The 18,778-nt window shown below is 39.3% G+C and overlaps 2 protein-coding genes across 2 annotated transcripts; one reads left to right on the top strand and one right to left on the bottom strand.

Moving 5' to 3' along the window:
- The first annotated feature begins 991 nt into the window (after positions 1–991).
- Positions 992–4,910, top strand: galk2 (galactokinase 2). The gene is made up of 10 exons (XM_020660035.3): positions 992–1,341; positions 1,453–1,541; positions 1,832–1,955; positions 2,044–2,137; positions 2,262–2,408; positions 2,599–2,697; positions 2,956–3,108; positions 3,442–3,652; positions 3,904–4,105; positions 4,270–4,910. The coding sequence occupies exons 1-10, from the start codon at positions 1,292–1,294 to the stop codon at positions 4,475–4,477; spliced, it is 1,377 nt and encodes a 458-aa protein (XP_020515691.2). The 5' UTR covers positions 992–1,291; the 3' UTR covers positions 4,478–4,910.
- A 293-nt stretch (positions 4,911–5,203) lies between these two features.
- Positions 5,204–18,565, bottom strand: atp8b4 (ATPase phospholipid transporting 8B4). The gene is made up of 27 exons (XM_065957103.1): positions 18,483–18,565; positions 16,180–16,238; positions 15,967–16,080; positions 15,793–15,891; positions 15,648–15,709; positions 15,476–15,548; positions 15,140–15,210; positions 14,920–14,999; positions 14,434–14,592; positions 14,243–14,331; positions 13,958–14,154; positions 13,557–13,765; positions 12,470–12,513; positions 12,235–12,400; positions 11,956–12,144; positions 11,645–11,760; positions 11,057–11,221; positions 10,875–10,986; positions 10,692–10,797; positions 10,427–10,568; positions 9,919–10,102; positions 8,758–8,981; positions 8,555–8,638; positions 7,216–7,461; positions 6,994–7,132; positions 6,789–6,919; positions 5,204–6,016 (listed from the first exon to the last, which is right to left on the bottom strand). Exons 1-27 carry the CDS (start codon positions 18,511–18,513, stop codon positions 5,714–5,716), a joined length of 3,594 nt encoding a protein of 1,197 aa, XP_065813175.1. The 5' UTR covers positions 18,514–18,565; the 3' UTR covers positions 5,204–5,713.
- Positions 18,566–18,778: the final 213 nt, after the last annotated feature.

The following is an 18,778-nucleotide window of genomic DNA, read 5'->3' as shown; positions in this document are numbered from 1 at the left end:
CCAAAAAATCCCCTCAAGGTCCGCAAATGGCCCTCGGGCCGCAGTTTGGACACCCCTGGACTAGGGACCTCAAACTGACACACTTAATATTTGACATCAGTTGTACTTCATCCATTATTGCACCGCCCCCCTGAACACAGCAGGTAAAACAGTGCAGCCTCAGCAGTGTTACCATGGAGACGAAGAAGCGTTCCTACTGAAGCTTTAACGGACATTTCCTGTTCTCATACCTGATGCACTAAAAAGTATTTCTTCAAGCAAGATCGTATAAAAGAAAAGCGACATTTGTAATAGATAAACTCAAACGAAGAAACAAAGCTTGACTTAAAAGCATTTTTTTTTCATTGTTTTGGTATTTAACAGAAAAATAATCTAGGATTAAGCGTTTGGTCTTAATTTTGTTTTTGTTTCATACTAATGATTTTTTTTTTGCGTCAGTGCATAATCCCTACGTAACTTAAAATTAAAAAAAAAAGGGTAAGCATGCTCTGTGTGCAGGGGGGATATTATAAAATATTGAATTTAGTGTCTCTGGAAATGGAGAGGGACTTCTTTGTGATGAAAAGAGAAATATTGTTTGCATGATTCCACTTTTGACAATATTTTCTTAAGCATTTCATGACCGTATTTTGTACATAGAGTTTTGTGACTCTTCTGGAAGAATCAAGTGATTTTTTTTCAAGGACATTTTTGTGTCCTCTTGCAAAAAAAACTCATATCCGTCATATTTCTAAATGGTTCTTTGTTTGCAAACTGAAAATGCATAATACAGTTAATATTAAACTGTACCCTCTGTGTCTTGTTTGCTGTCAAAGCTCAACAAATTCGTCTTGAAAACAATCCTCCTCCATGTTAAAATACCGACATGAAAGTAATAATTAAAATGATTACGGCAATTGTTGATCATGTAATTATGATATCATTTTAATACTGAAAGAGAATGCTGTGATGTCATTACGTCGCACTCCTTCCGCTTACGTTTTACCACTGAACCACGCCCCTCGGGATACTTCCTAGATTTTTTTTTTGTTGTTGTTGTCGCTGCAGCTTCTAAGATTAGACTCAATTCTCAAAAACACATAATCAACACGTCCAACTGAGCTGAAGTCATGTTGAAGAACTGACGTCAGCTCGGCGCTTTTTTCGCATCCGGAAGTCCTCTTGTGACAGTCAGCTGACAGGACATGAAAACGCATTGAGCTCTCCTGGACGACAACAAGGAACATTCAAAGCTTGATTTGAGTTGTTTTTTTTGTTTGTTTTTTTTAAAGCCGTTTTGGAAAAAGAAGAAATGGCTACAAACCCACCTAAATTGAGGGTTGGAATAACTGCCAGTGAAAGGTGAGTTGCAGTAAAACAATCTAATTGTCACTGAGATAGAGCGATGACAAATGTGGAGGAATTGTATGCAGACTTTATTTCTTGATTCTCTCTTTTTTTTTTTTTTTACAGGCTACAAAACTTGAAAAATGCATTTGAAACAAAGTATGGAGAAGCTCCTCTCTTCTATGCATGTGCACCGGGACGGGTAAATCTAATAGGTAACTTCTTGTCCCAGTTGGCTTTAATTGTGTGTCAATTTAAGCATTTGTGCTGACGTTGCTGTATTTGCTCAAGAAACCATGCTCCTCCAAGCACAAAATATTTCTGGATCCTTGGTGTTGCAAAGATTGATGTATTTATAATTTCATCACATTTTTGAGTTGATTTGCTTAAAGCATAATATTCAGGATCATGATTCCTGTCTGCACCCTTCATGAAGTCTCATCTTTAGTGTTATACTTGTCATATATCTTTTTCTTTTTTCCCCCCAAAATGTGTTATTTAACAGGAGAACATATTGATTATTGTGGCTATTCAGTACTTCCGATGGCTATCGAACAGAATATCCTTGCAGCTGTATCTGTGAACAATTCAGGGACTATCACACTGGCCAACACGAATCCTCAATACAAGTAAGATATTAAAATAGTTCTTTTGTTATTCAATTAGGGCTTTAAACCCCACACAGTATCATCATGTTGTTGTTTTTTCACATTGCAGGGATTTCACTGTGTCCTGTTCAGATGATATTGCTATAGACAGAGAAAATCCAAAGTGGTATTATTATTTTCTCTGTGGGGTAAAAGGTATCCAGGTAAGACTTTTTATTTTTTTTCTATTTCATGAATGGCAAAAAGGGGGTAAAATTAAGCATGCAGTACTTTGGCAAAGTGATGCAACCCCCAAACAATGTAAACCTTTCTTCTGTGTTTTTACAGGAGGAGTTTGAGATCGCTCAGTTAGCAGGGATGTCATGCGTCGTCGATGGAACCATTCCACCCAGCTCAGGCCTGTCGAGTTCAAGTGCCTTAGTCTGTTGTGCAGGGCTCGTAACAATGGAGGCAAATCAGAAGTCCCTCTCCAAGGTAAAATTTACAAGTTATTATCTGTACTGAATATGTGTTAAATGCTTTTTTCATGCAAAAAAAAAAATCAACTTTACAATGGAACAAACTATTTTACAAGCAAGTATAAGCTTTTTTCCACGTTGTGAATATGAACGAGTATTTGTTGTGTTTTTTTTTTTTTTAATTCCCTTTCCCTTTAATCCCCCAGGTGGTGTTGGCTGAGATGTGTGCCAAAAGTGAGCGCTACATTGGCACAGAGGGAGGCGGCATGGATCAATCCATCTCATTCCTGGCAGAGAGAGGAACAGTAGGTGGCATTTCTTTTAGCAAATAAAGTAAAACCGGTTTTGTTACTTAGGCTAATTTTTTATACAAACTATTTATTTACCAAGTAAATGTCTGAAGAATGTAGACAGAAAAACGCACTTCCTAAGTGTCATGAGTCCCTGATATTTAAATAATGAGCTAAATCTTTTTTATCATCAAGTTTGTTGTTGTTAAAATGCTCCATGTGGTCGACAGTGAATCATTTTTAAGAGTTTTGTATTTTCAAATTGTCTGTCAGGCAAAGCTGATTGAGTTTCAGCCTCTGCGAGCCACTGATGTGAAACTCCCGGACGGGGCCGTGTTTGTGATCTCCAACTGCTGCTTGGAGATGAACAAAGCTGCTTCTTCTGACTTCAACATCCGTGTGGTGGAGTGCCGAATTGCCACAAAGGTACCTTGATCCTGCCTGTCCAGTGGTTCTCAGCCGGTTTCCATGCAGAGACAAACAATGTTATATGGAACAGGACAAATATTATTTAGGAGGAAACTTTAATATTGTAGCTTTTCAGTTTGTCTCTGCGCTTAAATATTTATGGATTTGTTTGCTGTCAGGACACATTTAAAACACTTCTTTTCCTTCAGGGTAAACTCTAATCTTCAGACAATCTGTGTATGGCTAAAGTTAAAGTTAGGAGTGTTTAAAACCTCATGTGTCCTTGTGAACATCAAATAGCATGTGTTTGGGGTTAAAAAGTATAAAATGTCTTTGTATATGTGAACTCAGATGCTGGCCCAGGCACGGGGTCTGGACTCCAGTCGGCTGCTGAAGCTGGCCCAGGTCCAGATGGAGCTGAAGGCCTCCCTGGAAGAGATGCTGGCTCTGGTGGAGGAGGTGTTACATCCTGAGCCGTACAGCCGAGAGGAGATCTGCAGGGTGCTGGGCGTCACCTCCGAGCAGTTCTCCAAAGAGCTGCTGAGCGCTAACACTCAGCATGGTGAGCAACGTAACATAGCCAATTATCACTGATGAGGAAAAATCATTATGTCTATTGAAAGGATGAACGAGGACAGTTTAGTTAACTGATTTGTTGTTAATAAGTTAAAATAATATGAACTATTGTGATATGAGGATTTTATTTTGTATGTTCTAATTTTTTAATTATTGTAGATTCGATATCTTAAATTTCAGACTACTAATCATATTTTTTTTAAAGCTCATTTGTCATTTCTTCTTTTTTTCTCTCAGTCACACATTTCAAGCTTCACCAGAGAGCCAAGCATGTGTACGGTGAAGCTGCACGGGTGCTTCGGTTTAAGAGCGTGTGCGACTCTGAACCTGCCGAATCTGTACGTCTGCTGGGAGAACTGATGAACCAGAGCCACGCAAGCTGCAGAGATCTGTATGAGTGTAGCTGCACTGAACTGGATCAACTGGTGGACATATGTCTGTGAGTACAAAAAGGTCTCTCCTCCTTGGCTTTTGCAGCCAGCCTTCAAGTGGACACTCGAGAAACTGCAGTTTTATTGCACTTCAGCATTGGCTTCATGTTTTAACACCGGTGGTTGCTTCTTGGTCGTGCCTGATTATTTTCTCCGTTTCTTTTGATTACAGGAAGTCGGGGGCTGTGGGCTCCCGGCTGACAGGAGCAGGATGGGGTGGCTGTGCCGTTTCCATGGTTCCCTGTGAGAAGGTGGACTCTTTCCTCCAAGCAGTGAGGGAAGCCTACTACCTTCCTGATCCACGCAGAGCAGCAGTGGAGAAACAGAGTCTGTTTGTGACAAAGCCGGGCGGAGGTGCTGCAATTTACCTCGAGGAGTGAAACCATTTTTGTATCTTCCATTAAATACACGACTATTTGCACATTTCAGGCAGAAGGAACTTGTAATGACAAAGTAATCCAAAAGTAAAGTGTCTGTGTTTACATTTTCCTCTTTCAAGATTATTCTTAATCATAAAATGATTACATAAGGGACCAAAAATTATCAACAGTGATTCACTTTTATACAAAGGGAACAGTTCTTATGTTTGTTTGTTTTTTTTAATTGAGAATTTTGGGTTTTTGTTCAAATTGATTTTGGTATATCTTATTCACAGTGTAACAGATTTAAAAAAAACTGTTGTGTTAGTTATGGGCAAGGATCAATGTTCATGTCATTAGAGAGCAGCACTTTGCATTTCAATCTCTTCAGGGACCTTCATATCACCATTGCTGATGAACTCCATGGTCAATAAATTACCTCTTCTGAAATGTTTGGCGTTTGATGAGTGTTCATGTTTTTCAGAAACTGCACAATGTGAGTAATAAACAAAAACATTTCCTACAGGATATCTGAGAAGAGCCACGCAGGTCCGCTTCACACGTTGCTTTTTTAAACACAAGTGGGGGAAAAAGTGGAACTTCAAATAAAAAATAATATGCAACATTTAAGGTGTGCTACTTAGAAAACAGATCCAAGAATGACCGTTACAAAGAGTGAGTTAAACTTTGAGGTTTAAGGTTTGTTCAAGTGAAAACTTGTAAAATATTGAGTCAGTAAAATGTATATATAGATCATTAAGTTGTGCATCTATACACTGCTCCTTTTTCTTTTTGATCTTTTTAATACATATACAGCAGTTTGTTTGTGACATTACAGTGCCTACGTTTCAGGTTCCCTTTAGGCACTGAAATGTCCAAAGTTTCTTAATTTAGAAAAGGAAATGCCCTTAAAATAGTTATAAAGTTCAAATTGGATCAATTGAATCGGGAGATAAATCTTTCTTGAACTTTGGTAAGTCATATATAATATATTGTCCTTAAATCCACCTGTTCTTGTCGAGCTGAGTTTCTACATTCAAAAAACGTCCTACACAATAAAAATTCAAACATTTTCTTAAATAATTTTTTTCAATTGGCTGATTTGTTTATGGAAAAGATTACTCTTGATATGTTTTGACTGGCTTTAAACATTCAACAGAGTCCACAAGATTCATACGTATAAAAAAATGAAGTTTCCCTGTGTTGTAGGATTTACTCTTTACTCAAACTTTGTAATAAAAAATAATTAAAAAAAAATTATCCTAAGTGCTGTTCAACCTGTGCAGACTGTGTTTCTATGTTTTCATCAGAAATGCAGGAAACTTCATTCTTCTTCTTCAACAGGTTTTCCATCCAGACAAAGCGGTTTGGTGTTCTTCCAGGGGAACGAGCAGAAAACACAGATCCCACTTTCATGTTTTTGCCTGAGGTGATCAGCTCTCCGTAGCCCTGCTGGTGGGAGAAAGCATATGCAGAGCGACGGGAGCTTGTCCTGCTTACTCGCTTCAGGTTCTTCTTCTGAGGTCCTTCCTTCTTTCTATACTGTTGAAGACGTCGTACCTGCAGAAACACAGCAGAGGAAGTGGATCCAAACACCACAATGTAAGCATACTCCGTTTGAAGTACATGTTTTATGTTTAGAATCTTACTTAACTTAAGAGTAAACATATGAGCAAATTGTGTGTAGAGTAAAAGTACTTTTTCTCTCTGCCCCTGATATATTATACAATGGGACTTTATTTAATGGCTACTACAGACATATTAAAGTAGTATTTTCATTTAGGAGCTGGTCACGGTGTGACAAGAATCCAGTTAGTTCAATGGTTCCCAACCTAAAGGTCAGGCCCCCTTCAAGGGAAGAACATAAATGTGAGGGGGTCATGAGATGTTTAGTGTTTCAACATTTCAAATAAAATGAAAGCTCTGCTACAAAGACCTACTTCACTTTATATTTTAAAAAATTTGACAGCTTATAGGTCCTATAAAGTTATTTCAATGAAACCATATGAGAGGGTTTGAGGTAAAAATCATCTTAATTTTTATTGTAAAGACAAAACGGTCTTAAAAAATGTGGAACTGCTGGTTGAAGCTTTGCCATGTCTTTCTACATTTTTTTAGATTTGAGGAGAAAAGTGCTATTCCTGTTGAAATGAAATGGAATAAAAGTTAAAAAAAATATAGCATATAAATACAGCTATCTCAAAGTTGTATGTGATGTACCATATGTGAAGATTGCACTTGGTTTTCTTACCACTATTGAAACACAGCAGGAAGAGTAAAATGGTTCATGTTTATACATTTCAATTGGTGTCCATGCATCGACTTATTGTACCTTATCTGTCAGGGTTGGGAAGTGGTCCACTTTCAGGAAGCTGACGACTAACCCGGGCACCACACACACCACAGAGGTGAGCAGAATGACCAACCACACACTCTGCTCTGCCAGACAGTTACGAGCTGTTCCTGAGAGGAAAGTGTTCAGACTCATTTCCACGCATCACAGCTGTTCATGTGTACACATCTGAGGAAAAACTTACCAACAAATGGGAAATTACTTGGAAAGATCCCAAACATGCCGTTACTTTGCATTGCAAATAATATGGCAAAGTACACTATCAGACTGCCCCATATGAAGAGATGATTGACAACTGTCCAGTAATGTGCATCAAGTCCAATCTATGAACAGATGCAGGCATCATTAGCATGGGTGTAGCATTCATCTTTTCCAATCAACATGGCTGTTTTTGTACATCTCTTACCTGAACGCTTACCACGATAACCAAGGATGTTGCTACTGTGACAGCAAATGTTTGTTGGTCAGAAAAATGGGAGCCATCTTCTTTGACCATGACAGATAATGCTCCATAGGGAATAAAGAAAAGCAGGAAGGATGTGCCTAAACCCTGAAGTGTGCACAGGAAAAACTGTGATTTGTTGAACAGAAGATTTTGCTGGCCGGGTTTGTACAGGCTCGGGTAACGAAGGCTGTTCTGGTCATTGACGTCCTGTTGAAACACAGATATCATGAGCGCTATGTGGTGTGGTAGCTATTCATGAAGCAGAGAGGGTGAAGTATGGAGGGATGATTTGATCGCAGTTGTGTGGCAGGTGATGATTTCAAAGTGATAGATGAACAAGTTACAACGAAATATGAAATGAGTACTGATGAGGTTAGTACGGAGGTCAAGAAGGACCCTGCTTGCATAATGTTTTAAATGCTAGTTTCTCACAATAATAATAAAGTTGATTTATCTCAAGAAAACAAGCTTAGGGATAATAACCCAGATTTCATGTGAACACAAAAGAGTTTCCTCTAGTGTCTAAAACGTTCATCCTGTTATCACAGAGGGCTCTTAGGGCACGGTCACACTGGCCATCCGTACCGTGCCCAAGCACGCTTCAACGCTAAAGTCCAGTTCGTTTGACCAGTGTGACCGCTCCGTATCGTGCTCAGGCACGGTACACTTCCTTGGCTTTGGGTACACTTCGGACTCGGCCGCGCATCTATTTTATTTATTTATTTATTTATTGCTGTGTCTGATTAAAATTGCTTAAAATAAGCTGTAACGTCAGTAAAGTAGCTGTCATGCTCTGTGTTATTCTCTGATGTGCGGCTGCGGACTCGACTGCGCGTCTCTTTTTCTTTCTCTCTCTCTTTCTCTCTCTCTCTCTCTCGTCCGCCTGTTTGTAAACTGAGCACGCATACTTTTTCCACCCTGCACTGTGAATGTTTACATGTTGTGTTCAATAAAAACATGAAAACATATAATTGTTTGTGTGGTATTAGTTTAAGCAGACTGTATTTGTCTATTGTTGAGACTTAGATGACGATCAGAACACATTTTATGACCAATTTAATCAGAAAACTAAGAAATTCCAAAGGGTTCACATACTTTTTCCTGCAACTGTATAAAAATATTCAGTCTCGTTCCTGATGGTCTTTTTTGCTTATGTAGTTCACAGGAGCTTTAACCTGAAAACCTCAGATAAGGAGGAATCCATTGTTGGTGAAAAAAATCACAGCATTGAATCCTACATCGACAGTCCTTAAAGTTTCTATTCACTGCTATATTAATGTTGCATATTTAAGAGTGGTACCTGATCAAAAAGTCCCATCGCAAGGACTGGTAGAGATGTGTAGACTATATTGAAGAGCGTAATGAACCACTGGTCATAAACAGTCTGTGGACAGAGGACAGTTGTGTGCATTAGTTTGTGTTTCCAAATCCAGACTATTCAAAGGATGGTTTGAGGTTAGATAGGCCAGTTTATTAAAATACCAAAATGATCAGTTTACTTACCTGAGCTGAGAAACCACAGAAGAAACCGTACCAGAAGTGTACCAACGTGAAGGCAAAGTTCTTATAGAAAAAATAGCGCAGGAAGTTACACATGCGAAGGTATGACCAGCGGCCGTGCACCAGCAGGAGGCGCTGCAGGTACCGAAACTGAGCGAAGGAGAAATCTGATGCTAGAACAGCCTGCATCCCCTCCTGACCGCTGATTCCAACACCGATGTGAGCAGCTGAGGAGGAACACACCATGTGTTACTGCCTTTTATAACTCCAATATGAACTAATATTTACACATCATTTGAATATTTGAATGAAAACCCTTTTTGCTCTTAGGGGGAATTTGCCTTGCACAGAGAGCATACAAACACAATACACAAACAAGCATATACAGGACAGCACATAAAAAACTAAAACATTAAAAGATAAATTAAAACACATCATTAAAGCATCACATGATTAAATGAGGGTTTACAGTGGTGCAGAGTGCCACGTTCATATATGATCAGAGCTTACTGAGCAGCTGAATGCTGCGTGGAAAGATGTAAAGCCTCTTTTAGTCCTCATCCTGGTCATTCTGTACCAGCACCCAGAAGTCAAGAGTTCAAACTCCAACCAAAGAGGGTGCAGAGGGTCTGCTGAAATCTTATTGGATAAATTCAGTGTGTACTGGTCTGTCAGTTAAGAAATGCTGCACATTTGCTTCCCAGTTATCTTGTTGCCTCATTTAAAAACCTTGTCCAGTGTGTTCATATTTTGTAGAGACAATGCTCACAGTATTAAACACACCATGTTATCCTAATGTCACTTTTATATTGGTGTATTGAACTTTTAATACATTGAGTTTTAGTTAAAGGCACAATGTGATTTTTGCCACTAGGTGTCTCTTTAAATAGACAAAGACAAAATATGTAGTTTGATGATATCAACAGAATGGGATCATGGGAGTTATTATCTTCATTGTCAAAGCCCAATTCTGGACCAGTATTTGATTTTGAACCATGGATGTATTCAAATACCTTCAGAAGTGTTATAAATGTGCACAGGCTTTGTTTTTGACCGAACATTTATGCAAAGCCTTGTTACTTGAACTTTACACTTCATGCTGCTAAACCTGCTGTTTCTATGTGAAGCAAATTTGGTATTTGAGTGATTGTTCCTTAGACTTACTTTTTATCATGCTGACATCATTAGCTCCATCTCCGATGGCTACAGTGACCGCCCTCTTGTGCGTTTTCACCAGCTCTACCACCTGCGCTTTTTGCAGGGGAGTGACCCTGCAGCAGATCACCGTTTTACACAAACAAGCCAAGTCCAACAAAACATGCTCCAGCTGCGGATCCAGAGCGTAAGCCTGCAGGGAGAACACAAACATTACACTTTTTTTTTAAAACCTCTTTCATAATGTCAACCTCCTGCAGAGACAACAGCTCAATAGCATCTCCACAGAGCTACTGTTCTTCATGCTCCCAGCGAGGGGGCAATTCATCTGCGAGGAAATGGATGTTAATGAAAAGCGTGTAACAGAGCATAGGACCCACACGAGCTCTCTACTCATTACAGAGCACGCACAGTCAGCAGTAGGTACAGGGATTCAATCCTCAGTGGAAATCAACACAGCAACTACTTAACTAATTAAATCTTTCAGGCACTCAAACAGGAAAATGTTTTGTCTTACCAAACTGTCACCATTGATGACTAAGGCATACTCTGCAATAATGCATTCTTCGAACACAGAGTCATCTGCAGACATCTCCGTCTTATCACCGTCCTCTGCACCACAAACTCCACTGAGGCCGAGAATCTGCTCATTAGCGTTCCTAAAGAAAAACCAGAAAACAAAGTCTTTCAGGATAAAATATTACGTTTGCAATGAGTTTCAAGTTTGTCCGTTGTTGTAAGAGTATAAACCCACTGTAAAAGGGAAATGAGCAGCGCATCACCTGAGCTGCTGCTGCACCTCCAGCAGAGTGTTTCCAGAAATAATGAACACTTCATTCATGTCGTCTCGAAGCATGTTGCAGGAGTAGCCGATGTTCACTGCAGTCTCTGTAATGTTTTACAGTTTACATCTCGTTCAACAAATGGATTAGTGGTTATATTTTTTTTTTTCCGTTGTCTTCTACCTAGTTTGTCTCCTGTGAGGACCCAGATCTTGATGTCAGCCAGATTAAGACAGGCGATAGTTTCAGGGACGCCTTCCTGAAGTTTGTCCTCGATGGCTGTGGCTCCTAGAAGCTTCAACCAGGACAGCGTTCAGTCTTCAGAAGCTGCTTGTTTTAAAGGTTTTCAAAATGTAAAATTCTACCTTCATGCCCTGCTCGATCTCCTCGTAGAGCTCAGCCAGCTGGTCATCGCGGTTCTCAATCAGAGTGCTGGCAAACAGGAGCTTCTTCATCCAAACGTCAAAATGATCTTCATCGAGATCTTTGTAGGTCAGAGCTAAAGTTCGGAGCCCTTCTCCTGCAAATTCCTGCAGAGAAAATGATTGAGAAATCTGACATCAAAAACAGTTGTAGTGGGATATAGAACAGGATACTGCACATGTTGTCACAAATCTTCACTGATTGTCCTGAAGACTAAGATCGGTCCTATTCTGCAGCATGAATGCAAGTCTGATCATTAAATGGTGTATTCTTTGTTAACACACCAATATATAAAAGCTAAATCCAGCTATTTCTGAGATTTGCAGCAAAACATCAAACTATATCATCTCTCTCTCTCTCTCTCTCTCTCTCTCTCTCTCTCTCTCTCTCTGACTGCTGCAGGAGTCTTCAGCATGATGGACTCATGTTGATGTTTTTGATCACTTTCAGCCTGTTTTATGGTTTGTATTTAGAAGCAGTTTTTGTACAAAACGTTGACAATGACAATAAACCAACAGAATAAAACTCACATTAAGATGCTCCAAGGTTGTGTGCATGAGGTCCTCACTGGATGGATCCAGGCGCTCAAAGATGATAGAGTCAGCTCCTTTACAGTACAGTTTGATCTGACCCTCTGGATTTCTGACTAGAAAACACAGCAAGAAGAACTTTCTTTTCATCATATATTAATATAATACAAACGATTCCATGGAGTATCTACTGTAAGCAGGACCAAAGAAACGATCAACTTCATGCTATTTTCTAGAGAATTCAGATTTCACACATTTATGATACCATATTGGCTATTCATTAGCTTTGCTGTTAAAAGTGAAGACCTAACCAATGACACTCATTCTCTTGCGCACGTTGTTGAAGTCCAGTATGGCCAGCAGCCTGTAGGTGACGGCTCGTCCCATCTCACACAATGTGATGCTCTCAGGGGTCCGGGCTCTGAAGACAAAGCCAAAGTTTCGAGCTGCAGTGACCAGGGCTCCTTCGTCAGGAGACTGGGCCTGGTACACCAGATCCCCTTCATGTGAACACATGGGATATCATTCAGAACCCCTTTCATATCTCAAGTAATTTCATTGATCACGGATGGATCTTGTGCTCAGTTTACCTTCACTCTTCTCCTCAGACATGACGGTGTGACACAGAGCCAGCAGTCTGAAGAACTCGTGCACTGCTGCGTCCTCCAGTTTAACCGCTTCTAGCAGGCTGCCATCGTAAAATCTAAATCTTCTATCACTGAGAGGGTTGAAGGAAAAATCCACACAGGCGCTTTTCTGAGGGCAAACAACATTATTAATATCAGCATTAGATTTAAGAGTCTAGTCTTATTTTAGACGACTTACTTCTGTGATTTCCACCTTCTGGTCAAATTCATTATAGAGGTCACCTGGGGAGAAAAAGGCACTGGTTGCAAATCACAGAAATATGGTTCTTTCTTTATGAAAGGATATTAGTTATATACTGGGGATCAATACGGGTGTTGACATGTTCAAGCTTACACAGCTTTAGCTAGAGTAAGACATGATACGATCATTTGTCAGTCTCTTTAAAGTATTACTGACATTACATATAATCATCGTCATGAAGACAAGGTTCATTCAGCTATAACTTTGAAATTTGACTTGTATCCCAGCAGCTTGATTTACAACATTAAAAACTAAAGACAAGATACAAAGATACACACACTTGACACAACATTCAAACAACCAGACAAACATTCATAAGCCTTCAACGTACTTCTGATCTAAGATTGAGCTCCATATTCAAATTTTGGATTGAGTGATAGAAGACGGGCTTCAGTCTGACTTTGTTCAAACGTGTGACCCAATACTGTATGTCAGGTTTAAATTGTTTAAATTGTTGCATTAGTAAAATAATAAAACAGCATTTAATTCCACTACTTTTCTACGTATTTTGATACTTAACCTATCCAACCTTTATCTATATTTTATTTAGGCATGTTTTCTTTGAACTCTACCCTCATTTTTTATTTTGTATGACCTTTTCTACTGTCTTTGTGCCGCTGCAATGCCCAAATTTCCCCTCTGTGAATCATTAAAGTATGAACCTATCCTATCCTATCCTATACACTTTAACGCTCTTACATTTTATTAAACACTGTGTTCAAGTTCACACATTCAATGTTCTTTGTGTTACTCCTACTGTGAAGTTGAAGCAATCTGGCTCCAGAATTTTTTGGTTTTGTTAAAAGGAATAGTTTGGACATCAGTGTCCTGTCAGTGGCATGTAGGTGGTATCAATTGAAACCCCAAACCCTAACTGTATTTGGAATTCAATATCTTTTATTTTTCACCTATTTTTCTAGCAATTATTTAATGTAAAGACAATTCAAAACGTCGGGGATATGTGCTTTAAAAAGTATTATATTAGTCTCACAATTTTAAAGTGTGGCAAAAAAAATCCTTATACCATACGTGTGTCCATTAATTGAGCACTTCCTGAACACCATGATGTTCTGGGTGAGCGTGCCCGTCTTGTCCGAGAAGACAAACTCCACCTGACCCAGCTCCTCGTTCAGGGTGGTGGTGCGAGCCTCTGCCGCCGTGTCTGTCTGTGCGCAATACATCTTCTGGTCCCAGTTTATGAAGTAACTGTGACCGAGCCGCAGAACCTCCACACTGGAGAAGGGTTTACACTTTCAGAGTATCACTTTTAATGGAGATTATGTACATGTAGAATTTAAAGAAATACTTGAACCTTTGTTAAGACTTTTAGACTTTTAGACTTTTGCAAGGCAACAACACAAGCTGGTTAGCAGTTTAATAAAACTTTGGGAATAGACTTGTTATGTTTGAGGTCTCGATCGTTACCTGACATACAGTGAGATCGGCACCACCGTGTTGAGTATGATGACATAAGACCAAAAGGCGAGGAAGCCGGAGAAGACAGCACTGCTTTGAATCTCATCCCATGGCAAAAACACCTGGAAGTTTCTTCCGATCCAGCTCTCCCACATGGTGTTTCCTATGGCCAAAATGACTCCCATGCAAATAAGGAAGGCAAAGATCTGAAATATAGATCACTTTTTCAAGGATGTGTCTAAAACATGTTATCAGTAATATTTTGTATCCATGCGTCCTTCATCTCATTCTTACCCATAAAACTAAGGTGTTCATCAGCTTGTCTATACTTGTTCTTTTAAATATGGTCTTTCCACAGTTCTGCATCAGTTTGGTTTGCAACCCTATCAGAGGGGGAAAATTAACCAAAGGGGGAATGTGTTTTATTAGCCGGTCAAAGAGAAGGATTGTAATGGATAAAACAAGCATTTCAATTAAACTCCAACCTGCAAAGATGACCAATCCAAAGCACCATTCAGTGTTTCTGAGCACACAGCCTCGCAGCAGCATTTTTTCATTATTAAGAGGGTATTTATTGTCGCTCCAGAGCAGAGTTCCTGTAAATTTGTCCAGCTTGTTGTTCGGTGGCTCACAAATCACTTCTCCTGTAGAAAAAGAAGGAAATTAAGTTCGACCATTATGAGTCAACAATAAAGGAATAAATGAATAGTCACCAGATCATCCATCAAAATACAAACAATCACTCTGAAGAGAATCACAAATTGACAAGTCAGCATATAGATACCCTGAGTTATCCTTAAAGAGAACGTTATAGTTGTGTTACAAAGTTCTGTTGGCATGTTGGTTGTTTTGGATGTAAAGTTTACAATGTGCTTTAGGATAATTGTAAGGGTTCAGGAAAAAAAAACTTCTTTAAATTTGATTATGATTTTATTTGTCTGAAACACATTTCTCAGGCTTAATCATCTCACCATCAAAGTCGATTAATTTGGAAATATCTCCCATTTCTGAGGTGACAGTCAGAGCGTGACGAACTTTCAGATTAGTCTCTCTGTTTTAGAAAGACATGAAAATCAAAAAATGACTTCCACATTTCATCAAATACAAAAACAGTAAACTTGTTTCACATATCTGATTGTGATTTTTTTGTTCACCTCTATATTACAGAACAAGCATTATTCCAAGACATACCCATCAAGCTCTGCAGTCTCAATATAACACAGTCCATAGGGCTCACTGCTACAGAGAAGGAGGATGTCGGCCTGTGTGTTAAAACAGCATGAAACACTCAATGAGGAGAAAAGGTGAATTACCAAACCCTGCATCACAGAGACTGCAGGAGCACTACACAGCCTCTGTATCTCACAGAACAGATCTTTAAACTACACTCTACTTCTCTCGAATGTATCTGAAGAGACAGAGTAGAAAATCCTTCAGTAAAATTAAATAAAAAATACACTTCATTTTAAATGAATCAGCAGCACAAAATCATGCAGAGTGCAGAAAACATGACAACATTTTACTCACAGCAACAAACTGATTGTTCGACAGTTTGATGATATCACCCACTCTGACGTTCATCCATTTCTCATTCTGCAATCTAGGAAATGAAAAAACACAATCAAACCTCATATAGTCCTTCAGCATATCATTTGTCAAAGTGATAAAAAATAGAAAGATGAGGACAGTGATGCAGTACCTGCCCTTGATGAGAATCTGAGACTGGCGGTTGTTGACTTGTTGGTCGCTCCTATACCTAAACTAAAATGTTAAAAAGGGGTTAATGTTGAATGGTTAATGATGAATCGAGGAAAATGTAGTGGAGCATTAAAAAGAGCACTTACATAATCATCTGTGGCATCCTTAACTGCTGTGATGACCAGCACCAACACCAAAGGCACGATTGTTGTGAACCAGGACAGAGAGGAAATTTCTGGAATTAACTACACGAGAAACAAAGCAATTAAAAAAAACATTACATTCATAGTAGGAAGGTGTAAAAGCAAACATTTCTTTACCTGCAGTATCAGCAGCACCAAGAAGTAAGCGTTAGCCACCCTCTGAAACTGCTCAAACAAGTTAACGGGCAGGAAGGTGAACACGTTGTACTTTGAGGTTTTGATGCGATTGTCCTGAAAGAACAAAACATTTGAAAAAAAAAAACTGGTGATATAAAAGAAGCAGACACTTGAGGGTAAAGCAGATGATTGGACTTCTTCAGGTTTACTTACAGCATAATGGAACTTATCATTGTAATCCCTGGCATTGGCTTTAACATGGCGTTCCTTTTCTACAGACAGGGAAACATGATCAATTGAACAGAGCTGTTAAAAAAATCACAAATAAATAAACAAACTTAAAGGTAGAGTCAGAAGCATTTTCCAGAAAAATTGAATAAAGACTTATTAAAAAGTAATTCTGCTCAATCGTCACTTGTGGGCTTCTTAATACGTGTGGTGATGACTGTGTCTGCAGAAACCCGCTGTCCTCTGCGTGTAGTTTGATGTTTTAGTCGACTCGGGACGTTTCAGAGTGGGGAGTGAGTGGGTGTGTTTCCCAAAGCCAATGACAGCAGCGCAGGTGAGTGGATACAATGCAGCGACTGGACGCCATTCAAACTGGCGAATACGGCGGCGATAATAACATAATCGAACACGAAACAAGCAAGCAGATAAAGCTTGTTCCAAAAATGAGGGTGAACCATGGGTTAGCTTTCACCTGCTTTGAACAGCAACGCAGGGTTGACCTGTTTCTGTTGGACAGGTAAGTGCAAAACAAAGGCGGTTAGCTAGTGCCAGCATGCTAAATGATCAGCTTTTACGTTATCGCAAATGTAATATTCTCAAGTGGCTTGCAGTGTCGGTACAAGCAGCACATGTAGACACTAAGTCCTGCTGTGAGTGACGGCAGCACCTCCGGTTGCTCCGTAGCACCGAGTTGTCTAAACCTTCTTTTCTTCTTCTTTTTTTGCTATTTCTGCTGCCTTCGTGCAGGAGTAAGTTGTTTTTAATATAGCCAATGGATATGACTGACTTTGTATACCATGTGTTTTTATTTTATTCTTTGTATCTGTGTGCTGTTCTATCCTTTGGTGTTACCTGCTGCTGGAGTCTGAATTTCCTGAGGGAATCTTCCCAAGGGATGAATAAAGTTCCTATCTATCGATCTGCAAATAACATCACGTTTCAGGTTGTGCATAGAAACGTGATGCTGCAGGTTGTTGTTGGGCCGGGGGAGTGTGTTCTTGCAACTGATGTGCGCTTGTGGTGGCAATTAACCCAAGAGCAGGGGCCAGATTTAAATGTTGTGTTTACAAGCTGCAACAAACATTGCTCCTGACTCTACCTTTAATTTATTTACTGTTATTAAAATCATCGCTTCATTTAGTAACTGCACCTTTAAGCTGCTTGAAAGTGGAAAAGACTGAGTTTAGAGGTTATTGGGCTGCTGTCTGACAAGCGAGAAGTGGAGCCACTCGGTTTTTTTTTTTTTACCTATCTTGCTCTCTCTCATCACAGAAAACCAACTTTGGAAATGAGCGATTATTTTGTGCCAATACATTTATTTACTTATTTGTCTATGCAAACAGTTTGACCACAGTCGGTTCATGTGTAAACCGCGCGTTTCCACTTTTTGGTGTGGAACACAGAAGAGGGAGTAATTGGAGCGTTAAGCTAAGGTTTCATCCAGTGGAAACCTGCACAGTCTTTACTTTTATGACTCAGAATCAAATGTTACAGCACAATTATGAATGCTGAAGCTTTGTTCAAAGGATATCATTCCGCCTTACACCTAAAACCTTTTGGTTTATTCACTAAACAAGAGCAAAAAAACATTTTAACATCACTGGTTGTGGCCTTTTGTAAACAAAAACTGAAAACTTTAGCTTCAGTTCCAACGTCAGCCTTCACCTTGAGGCTCATTTGTCAAGGTGATGCCTTAAGGTTCCTTATTGATGCTGAGTCATGCTTTATAAATAGTCAACTGGAAATAAATTAACGGACAAAAAACACAATGCATATAAGTCAGAAGCAGCAAGATAAAAACCATTCATCACAGCGCTGGCTGTCAGATGTGTTGTTTCTGACAAGGTTAATTCATTGTTGTATTATTCAGAGCACACACGCTCAGCGTTGCAACAGGAGAGACCTTCTCACACAACAGACTGCCCTCGTCCTGCTATCAGTTACTTTCATGATGAATTATTAAGAAGAGCTTTTGATCCGCGAAGGTCTGCTTAAACATTTCATTACAGGATGCATGACAGCACAAAGTTATCTCTGCAAGTCTAAGCAGAGAGAGAGCGAGAGAGGATGCTTTTTCATGTATCCTTCTGAACCAGGACAGCATGAGCTGTAAAAGTGCCTGGGAAAAAAAACTCAAACATGGCATTCTTTTGAGACAGACAAATTAAAGAAACTGGAATGTCAGCTTTTTTTCTTTTTTTTTTTTATCATTCTTCAAATTATACACCTTGAATCTGTTGGGCCTACCAGTTACACTCAAGACTTGAGTAAATCCAGAAAAGACTTACCAATGTGAGTTTTTCTTCTCCAGAATGCCATCTCCTCCAGGACCTCCAAAAAGATCTCCTGAAAGTCAAGTGAAGAAATCAGAGGGGGAATGTAACTAGTTGAGATGTACGACTGTACTTATTGAGTTATACATTTTTGATTTCATGCTACTTTAAACTTTACATCAGCAGGTCAGATTTGCTCATTGAACTAAGGTAGTCAACATTCTGTTACCTTGAGACGTTGGACATCACATGCTTATAAACTATACAAGCTCTGTTTTCTTTTAAATTGTCTACATATGGAAATGTAGCTA

This window comes from Labrus bergylta, chromosome 7 (genome assembly GCF_963930695.1).
Source record: "Labrus bergylta chromosome 7, fLabBer1.1, whole genome shotgun sequence".
NCBI classification, from domain to species: domain Eukaryota; kingdom Metazoa; phylum Chordata; class Actinopteri; order Labriformes; family Labridae; genus Labrus; species Labrus bergylta.
This window is presented reverse-complemented; position numbering and strand designations above follow the sequence as displayed.

Coding starts and splice junctions, on each gene's coding strand:
- atp8b4 (XM_065957103.1), bottom strand. CDS start 18,513: ATGGCATTCTGGAGAAGAAAAACTCACATTG. Junction 16,239..18,482: donor GAGAAGAAAAACTCACATTG/GTAAGTCTTTTC, acceptor CCCTGTCTGTAG/AAAAGGAACGCCATGTTAAA. Junction 8,639..8,757: donor TCTGTGGTTTCTCAGCTCAG/GTAAGTAAACTG, acceptor CTCTGTCCACAG/ACTGTTTATGACCAGTGGTT.
- galk2 (XM_020660035.3), top strand. CDS start 1,292: ATGGCTACAAACCCACCTAAATTGAGGGTTGGAATAACTGCCAGTGAA. Junction 2,138..2,261: donor GTGGGGTAAAAGGTATCCAG/GTAAGACTTTTT, acceptor GTGTTTTTACAG/GAGGAGTTTGAGATCGCTCA. Junction 3,109..3,441: donor AGTGCCGAATTGCCACAAAG/GTACCTTGATCC, acceptor ATGTGAACTCAG/ATGCTGGCCCAGGCACGGGG.